Source organism: Danio rerio, chromosome 9, assembly GCF_052040795.2.
Source record: "Danio rerio strain M-AB ecotype USA chromosome 9, GRCz13ab, whole genome shotgun sequence".
Lineage (NCBI taxonomy): Eukaryota > Metazoa > Chordata > Actinopteri > Cypriniformes > Danionidae > Danio > Danio rerio.
The window spans coordinates 25,264,774-25,274,101 of NC_141029.1; the positions used below are offsets into that span (position 1 = coordinate 25,264,774).

The 9,328-nt window shown below is 38.4% G+C and overlaps 1 protein-coding gene across 1 annotated transcript; it reads right to left on the reverse strand.

Moving 5' to 3' along the window:
- Window positions 1-7,725: 7,725 nt before the first annotated feature.
- On the reverse strand, window positions 7,726-9,214 carry arl4cb (ARF like GTPase 4Cb). The gene is given in 1 exon segment (NM_213248.1): window positions 7,726-9,214. A coding segment is annotated over 1 exon segment (579 nt). The 5' UTR covers window positions 8,909-9,214; the 3' UTR covers window positions 7,726-8,329.
- Window positions 9,215-9,328: the final 114 nt, after the last annotated feature.

A 9,328-nucleotide genomic window follows, 5' to 3' on the forward strand; every position in this document is an offset into this window, starting at 1 on the left:
CCACTGAGAATTGAAGACGGAAATCATTTTCACTTCAGTGGCCGTCTCACGTTCTCAAGGAAAGTGGAGGTGGCATTGAAAAGACTGTATGAAGTAATGTTGCAGCACAAAACAAGACACCACCTCTTCATATAAATAATAAAAAATGTGTCTCTTGCATATCTGCTGCATAAATTCACCAGTATAATGTTAATCTAATATATTATTCTAATATATATATATATATATATATTTCCCCCAGAGTCCAAAGGCATGCGGTACAGGTGAATTGGGTAGGCTAAATTGTCCATAGTGTATGAGTGTGAACAAGTGAGTATGGATATTTCCCATATATATATATATATATATATATATATATATATATATATATATATATATATATATATATATATATATATATATATATATGAGACGTTTTGAGGATTTACTGGCAGAAATAAGATGCTGATCATCCTTTTCTGGTTCATTTTATTGGTTTGATTTGTGCAAGAAGGCTACTACAAAGCAATGTATTTTAATGTTTACAGTATTGACGGACTGAGTTTTGATTGTAAGTGACTCACTTAAACCTAATTTTCTGCTAAATAAAAGTGGAGACATGACAAAAATAATTCATCAGTAGCATGATAAACACTATGGTAAAAGAAAATCTGATATAGCTTGAAGCCTAAATATTCCTTTAACAATTGCCAGTGATTTCAAAGGTGTTAAATGACACTTTTAGAAGTAACATATTACATTCTTAACCCTTTTGAACCTAAATAACAACAGTAAAAAAGCAAAAATAACACACAAATTACCAGAGTTACTATTTTAAGTTAATCAAGATTGCAATATTACTTTTAAAAGTAACTTTCCCTTTCCCTGTAAATAAGCATAAATCCAGTTTCCCGCAAGTTATAGTTCAACCTCAGTAAACACAAACAATTAAACGATTGTGTAATGACCCAAAAACATTTAACAGTACAAGAGGTGGGTGTGGGATGTGACCCAGATTTCTCCCCAGAACAAAAAATATGTTGGGTGTAACTTTCTGTTTCACACTTATCAAACATCCATTTGTGGTTTCTGTTTCAATGCTACAAAGTCAAGGCATAAGAGAGAGAAGCCTTTCAAAAGCCTTTTATGCCTCAAGCATGTAATGCTAATATTTCATATCCAGCTTTCTGAATAAAGAATAAAGTCTTGTATCCTGGATCTGTTCTTAGTGGCTATTTTTCTTGAGGGTCGTGTGGTTGTTCAGCTCATGGAGTTCTGGTGGTCTGCTGTTTGTTTATGCTCAGTCTGACAGGTGCTCTTTGTCATTAGATTAAAGACCTAATTAATTTGTCTCTACATGACTGCTGGTGTAATGAGATTATAGATTGTTTTCACAGTTTGTTTCCCATAGATTAATTATGCAGATTTTTTGGGGGTGTGTGGGGGAGAATGGAGTTTTTCATGAGCCACCCTCTGATGCCTACGGTGAGCAACATGTTAATTACGTGAAAGCCCATAATAGACTATTGTAATATCATTTCATTGTATGATGCTAAATTAAACTACACTACTTTTACACGTAATAGCTGAATATTCAGCATTATTACACCAGAGTTCATCATTTCCTCAGTGTCTCAATTTTAATATACCAATTTGGCACTTACGAAACATTTTATAATAGTATCAATGACAAAAACAGCGATTTATTGGAATATTGAGTGAATATTTTGGCGTTAAAAATTAGTAGAAAATAATAATAGAAATGTAACTATGAATGAATTCTTGTTCAATCGAATTATTCATTCATTCTTTGATTTTCTTTTTGGCTTAGTCCCTTTATTAATCTGGGGTCACCACAGCGGAATGAACTGCCAACTTATCCAGCATTTGTTCTACGCAGTGGATGCCCTTCCATCTGCAACCCATCTCTGCCAAACATCTATACACGCTAATTCACACATATAAACTACGGCCAATTTCAGCTTACCCAATTCACCTATACCAAGGTCTTTGGACTTGTGAGGAAAACCGGAGAACCCGGAGGAAACCCACACGAACACTGGGAGAACATGCAAACTCCACACAGAAATGCCAACTGACCCAGCCGAGGTTTGAACCAGCAACCTTCTTGCTCTAATGTGACAGCACTACCTACTGCGCCACCGTGTCACCATAGAATTATTATTTTCTTTAAAACAAAAATATTGAGCCCAACCATTAACTGTATCACTAGTTTTTTGATCAAGTCATAGTAAAGCAATCTTGTATTTTGCAAAAATATCCATCATTTTATGTTTATTATTTGTAACACTGTCAGTTGACAGCAATCAAAACCGAGCTGTACCACTTATTTGGGTACCCTTTGAACGGCGGAGCAAGACATGAAGCTGAACGCTATCTATACAAAGATGAATCACTAGCATGTACATGAGAGAATGAAAACAAAGAAACCATTATTTTAATAGCACAGCAGAGACATTTCATCGTAAAAATAAATACATATAATAATGAGCCTTGGTCGACCCGAGCTCAAACAAACCTTGTCATTGTCTTGATGAACAGCCACAAAGCCAGGGAGAACAAAATCTGCCATGTACTGTTGATATTTTACGAGCCTGTCTAAAAGTGCAAGTGGTTTCACTTTGTCCAGTGAGCTTGCTGCGCGTCTATATTTGAAATAACTAACTTCTTGAGCTGATGATAATAATGTGCGCAAGTGCTTCTGACATCTGATCCTTGGCCCAGAAACAGACAAACACGAGAGTGAAGCACAAAATAACAAAGGAGAAGCTGGAAAACCAAGGAGCAAAGGATTCTTTCAGCAACCTAAAGCATAAACAAACTTCTGTGTTTAACTTTCTAACGAGGGGTCATATGTGCTGGTGAGGACTAAAGATGCAGATCAGAGGTTTGCACTGACTGGGCTATATTTCTTGTTTTTGAACCCAAATAAGAGTGTATGCGGTGTGTAATTTTTTTGTAATTGTTAACATATTGGAGACTGCAAGGTTCTGTATGTATTCATATATGTTGCATTTATTTATTTATTTTATATAATTACAGACAGTAAAGTAGGCTATTTCACATCTACAGATCATTGATTCATTCATTCATTTTCTTGTCGGCTTAGTCCCTTTATTAATTTGGGGTCGCCACAGCGGAATGAAATGCCAACTTATCCAGCAAGTTTTTCACGTAAGCAGCGGATACCCTTCCAGCCGCAACCCATCTCTGGGAAACATCCACACATACACACACTACGGACAATTTACCCTATCCAGTTCACCTGCACCGCATGTCTTTGGACTGTGGGGGAAACCGGAGTACCCGGAGGAAACCCACACGAACGCAGGGAGAACATGCAAACTCCACACAGAAATGCCAACTAAGCCGAGGATCGAACGTGCTACCCACTGCGCCACTGCGTCGCTCCCAGATCTTTGATCTACAGTTAAAATCAAATCATGCTCATAGAAAGGTTAGTAATGAACATTTTACACAAGTATTTATGTGTATAAATCATTTGTTTCACGCCCGGATTTGTAATTGTGAGGACCGGGAGAATTCCCGGTGAGCCGGTCCATTTTTTCACTGCGAGGGCCGGTGTCCCTAGCTGCTTGCACTTTCAGCAGTCATATTTTATTTATTTATTTATTTATTTGACCATAGCCTCACTCTTTTTATTCATTATTTTGCAGCAGCTTTGCTCTTTTTATTTATTTTCTCGCAGCCTCGTGAGCAAAATGCAGCCTGCAGGTTAATGATGATGTGACTATCATTCGACCCCAAACAGCGGCACCTTAGTGAATATAAAAACTCGAATAATTAATATTAAAGAATATTACACCTGCTCAATGAAAATCAGATGATTCACTACATAATTAAATCTTACATAACTTTATCTAAAAAGGGGAGAAAAGATTAAGCCGTCAATAGAAAGTCATACTGTGGTTAAGAGTCTTGCAGATAACAGTGCAATACTTATTTTTCATTCCAAACAAATCAGCATAAAAGTGCCAAGTTGTCCAATGATCAGCATGTTGCGCTACGATGCTGCCGACCCGAATTCAAACCTCATCTGAGTATTTTTTTTCCATATTTAGTTTTAAAACATATAATACTGTTTAGATTACTTATGTATGTGTACATTTTTTATTTTTCGTGTGACCACCGTTACAAAGGACTGGATATCTATAAAGAATTTTGCACGGAATTCAGAAATTGCAGAAAAGGACATTGTGATGTTTTAAAGAATAGTGTTGGAGATTTAGCTACACTTTAATCTTCTCATATTTATGAAAAACGTTTGAAGTTACAAGGCAGCTGTTTCCTTGAAAAAGACGTGATAGTGTCATTAAAAACGGAATTGGAAATTACGTTATTTTAATATAGTCAGTTGTGAACTGAGGTGGGCCAGTCTAAGGCTTGAAACTCCAGGGCTGAAATAGAGTCCCACTCCAGCCCTGATCTGTTTCATGAGAAGTGCTTCTCATATGATATTTGAACGACCCGTACAGCTTTACTTTGACATTTCCTGGAGCGAGAATGACGTTGACTGAAACTTTCTGCCATACACCATGCCCACCAAAAGAGTACCATTGGTACCCTTTTGGCAGTGGAATTGCAAGCCTGATAAAGGGGACTTGTACGGGCCATAAGAGAATGACCTGACCCTCAAATTTAAAAAAAAAAAAAGTGCTTTGACTTTGCAATGACAAAGTTGACACTTTTTCAAACTATGCAATATAATGTTCTGCAGCTGTACTGACACTGTACTGAAATAAACCTCAAATGGATTACGATTCACATGCAAGTTTCTTTATGCACTGAGAACGTAAACAACAAATGCCAATAATGCTTCCTGATACCTCATTTGTGGAGAAACTGAACTGGCCTGATGGACACAGTGGGGGGTTGTCTCTCTCTCTCTCTCTCTCTCTACTTATTTCTCCTGTAAGAGATGGTGGACACAGGCATTGATTTGCAGCCATTTACTGAAGGTTTCTTCTTTCTCTTGTGCAATTCCCTCAAGGATCCTGGAGATTTCCACCCCTGCCCCCGACACAGACATGCACCCATTATGAGTCTCTGTCCCCATCCCCCTCTCCAGGGAAATGTAAACAGCTTTCCCCTCCTCCGTACATTTCTCACATCTCACACTTTTCTTTCGTTCAGGCACCTCCAGTCTCTCACACAATTTACACATATGGGGGCCAAAGGTTTGCATGTGATTGACAGGAGAGCTACATTTGCTTCACGCAGAGCTAAGACGGGCTGCTGCCTAAGCTTTATGCATTGTAGTTGCATACTGTATTTGTGTCAAACTTCACAACAGCAAGAGCCGACAGAAGCCCAAAATGCAGTTGGGAAAACACAACATTAGCATTTTACGCACATAAGGGTATATATGTGTCAAATGTTCTTTATCTTGGTGTCACGGTGGCACAGTGGTAGCATGATTGCCTCACAGCAAGAAGGTCACTGGTTTGAGCCCCAGCTGGGTCAGTTGGTATTGTTGTGTGGACTTTGCATGTTCTCAGTGTTCGCATAGGTTTCATCTGGGTGCTCAGGTTTCCTCCACAGTCTAAAGACATGCGCTATTGGTGAATTGGGTTGGCTAAATTGTCCATAGTGTATGTGTGAATGCAAAAGTATATGGGTGTTTCCCAGTGTTGGATTGTGGCTGGAAGGGCATTCACTGAGTAAAACATATGCTGGATAAGTTGGCAGTTCATTCGGCTGTGGCGACCCCTGAGTAATAAAGAGGCTAAGCCAAAAAGAAAGTGAATGAATGAATATTCTGACATTGATATTAGTTTTGTTTCAATATAATATCCAGAACAATGCATCAAGATTTTATTTACAATCCAGTCAACAGAACTGCAGTGAGAGAGTATGTGGCAATGTAGAACTATAAAAAATGCTTGGTTGCATTATTTACTTTTCCTTCTGACTCAGCAGTTGTTTATTTTTATTGTCACAGTGTCTATCTTTGTTACAGGAAGGCCCTCATAGTTTTAATCATGGGAGACCAAGTCAGAATCTGTTCAAAATAAATGTGGGCCAAAACCGTTTCTGACAAAAGGTTGTGAGAAATTTCTGGATGCATATTTGCTGACCTCAAAACTGCTGACCTGTTTTCATCTTTCTGAAGGTGTTTTTAATCCTACCTTACGTGAATGTTTACATTTAGGATTAGTTATATATCACAAGTGCTGAGTTCTATTTGAGTTACATACAACTAAGGTAATGGTGAAGACCTGTCTTTTCCTTAGACAAAGTGGAGATTGCCTTCATGATCTCATTATGGCATCATCTTCTACTGTCCATTTAGAGGTGCAAAGGGAATTGCCGTCTGTCTCCACAAAAGCCCCAAGTGAAACCTGATCTTCATCAAAGTTTCATGTATAGTGTGGCTCTTATCATCTCACCTATCAACGAGACAAATGACTCTTAACAACAACCCCACTAATTACAAAGAAACTGCCTTGACAACTGTTTTCACAAGTTGTTTCTTAATGTTTATTTAGTGTGATGCTTAGGGAAGCTTGATGAGTGAAGACTGCAATAATTGCGTTCCTAAAAGATTATTTAAAGTTATTGTTAATCTGAGAGTGTTTCGGGTAAGACCACACAATCTTACTATAATTGTGCTGCGCTTGAACAACCAGGCTTCTTAAATAAAGGTTTTTGTATAAACTGACCATCTCTTTTCTCTTGGGATGAAACCAAAGAGTTACATGGGGTATAGAAAGACACCATTGTAAGCGTGGCTAGAAACGGGTTATTCAACAGTCAACTTTATCAAATGAAATGAGAGTAATAGACTCAAAATTAACTGAAATTTATTTCCACTCATATGAAAAGTTTTGAACTCAGTGTTGAAGGTAATGAGTTAATGAAATACCTCATTACAAACTCAAATGGAGTAAGTTCACAGTACTCGCATAGATTAGTGTTTTAACTCAAATGGTTTGAGTTGCCTTAACTTATTGGGTTTTACAGTACCCAGTTGGTTTGAGTTCTCTTCATTTATTGGGTTTTACTGTGCTCAAATTGCTTCATTTACTCAAATGGATTAAGTTCACAGTACTCATTAGGATTAGTTTTTTTAACTTAAATAGTTTGTTGCAATTGGTTTCCTAAAACGGCCTAAGTTATCTTAGCTTTTTGGGTTTTACAGTGTACACAATGTTTTTGCTGAAAAGTCTTACAAAGTCATCCACCTAAAACATAATTAATAACAATTTCAGTTGAAATGATAGGAATTGCATACAGAACTGTGATTTTAAATTAAAAATACATTCAAGGAGTTAAATTATGAGCTATCCTTTAAATGGGAGAGTTCAACCTAAAATCAAAATGTTCATATCGTTCGCTCACCCTCATATGGTTACAAACCTTTATGAGTAACATTTTTCTTTTGAACACTAAAGAAGATATTTTGAAGAGTGGTTAGGTTTCCAGTTTTCTTTAAATATCTTATTTTGCATACATCAGAATAAAAAAAGACAGGAAAAGGAAAGATTCGTTTAAGCATTGAGTAGTGAAACACCCTAGCTTCCTTTATTGAAAAGTGATTTCTGAAGGCTTTTTTTCAGTGTTTACAGAAAGCTTTGCTTCAGAATCACCTCCCATTTAAAACAGTCTGAATTAATCATTCATACTTGTGTAATGTACTATAAAAAACATGAATTCACCTCAAATACCCTTTTACCTTACCCTGATAAAGAACAGGAGAAGATGTTTGTTTTGACACACATTTTAATTGAAAAATACTTCAGGATTCATTTGACTCTGTATTACACTGACAGTCTAATATCTGGTCTACAGCGTCATACACTACTATCTTGGTAAGAAAAAAAGTGCTTAGAGATGGACCGTGTCACAGGCACCGTCCATCATTTGTGTTCTTCAGAGTTCCTGTAAATCTAGGCCTCAAACTCACTCCAGTCTTATAATTTTGTGAATTACAAGGTCCTTAAACCCCATCTGGGCTTTGCTGCTACAGTTCTCCATAATGTCCTTAGAAGAGTCAAAATAAGATATCAAGCATTCCATGAAAGGTTACGTTGTTTTTCACAGTGCTTCAGTAGAGAACTCCTTCAAACTGATGGCCAGGTTATGCAAAGTAATGGCAGCTTATTCGGGACCAGCCCTTTAATATCAAACAAATAATTTCCATATTTTGTTTTTGGTTCACCTGCGCCATCATGATCACATGCAACATAAATCCAGCTGAAGAACAAACAACCATTAAATGAATGTCAACAGTGAAATGTTGAAATGGCAAACCCAGTGACTTAAGCCATCAGCAGTGGGGGAAAAAGGCAGATTCAGGCTTGGATAGTTATCGTTTCTTCTTCTGTTTGAGGCTTTTCCGTCGTTTGACTATCATTTCATACAGTTTATCCATTCCTTCATGTAGCCCCTCACCTATGATGGCACAGGCTGGTTGTATGTGATATGTAGTGGCAGGCGTGAGTTCCTGAAGCGCTAACTGCTTCTCTATGTCCGCAACAGACAGAGATTTTGGCAGGTCCTGTTTATTAGCAATGACTAAAAGTGGCGTTCCTTGGTTTTCAGCAAATTTGGTCACTTTGTGCAGCTCCGTCTTGGCCTCCTCCAGTCGGTCCACGTCCACAGAGTCCACCACATAAATAATGCCATCCGTGCACCTACTGTAAGATTTCCACAAGGGCCGGAGTTTCTCCTGACCACCAACATCCCAAAAATGACAGCTTATTCCCTTGGCAGTACCGTTACTCAGCTTAATTTTTTCTGTGTTGAATCCTATTGTGGGCACAGTGTTGACAAACTCGTTAAATTTCAGTCTGTAAAGGACCGTGGTTTTCCCTGCGGAGTCCAAGCCAAGCATCACTATATGGAGGGACTGAAACGCAGATATATTGGAGAAACTGTTGCCCATTTTGATGTCCTCGTTTGCAGGGGTTATACCAAAGGAGTCCCCTCAGCACCGATTAGACCAAATTCAGACTGGATGTGATGGAGCGCTCATTGCGGTGCGTTACGCGTGAGATCAGCTCGTGAACGGTAAACACTCCTCTATGCTCGGAGAGTCTCCGCAGTCACGGCTCACATCAACATTTCCACCGCAAACTGCGCTAAATTCCTCTTGACGACTCGGTGTTCAGTCTCCACTGGCTGTCGTCCTCATTAGCGATGAATGAATGTGAGCAGAAATTTACCCTGGATGTGAGCGTGTCTGCTCGCGCGGTGATGGACACAAGCGAATGTATGGTAATGAATGGAGAAGCCAGCATTGGCCCTGCAGCAGCTGCGCTCCTCACACTGGAGAAACTCCGCCCGCATTTCATGAGAGAACTGA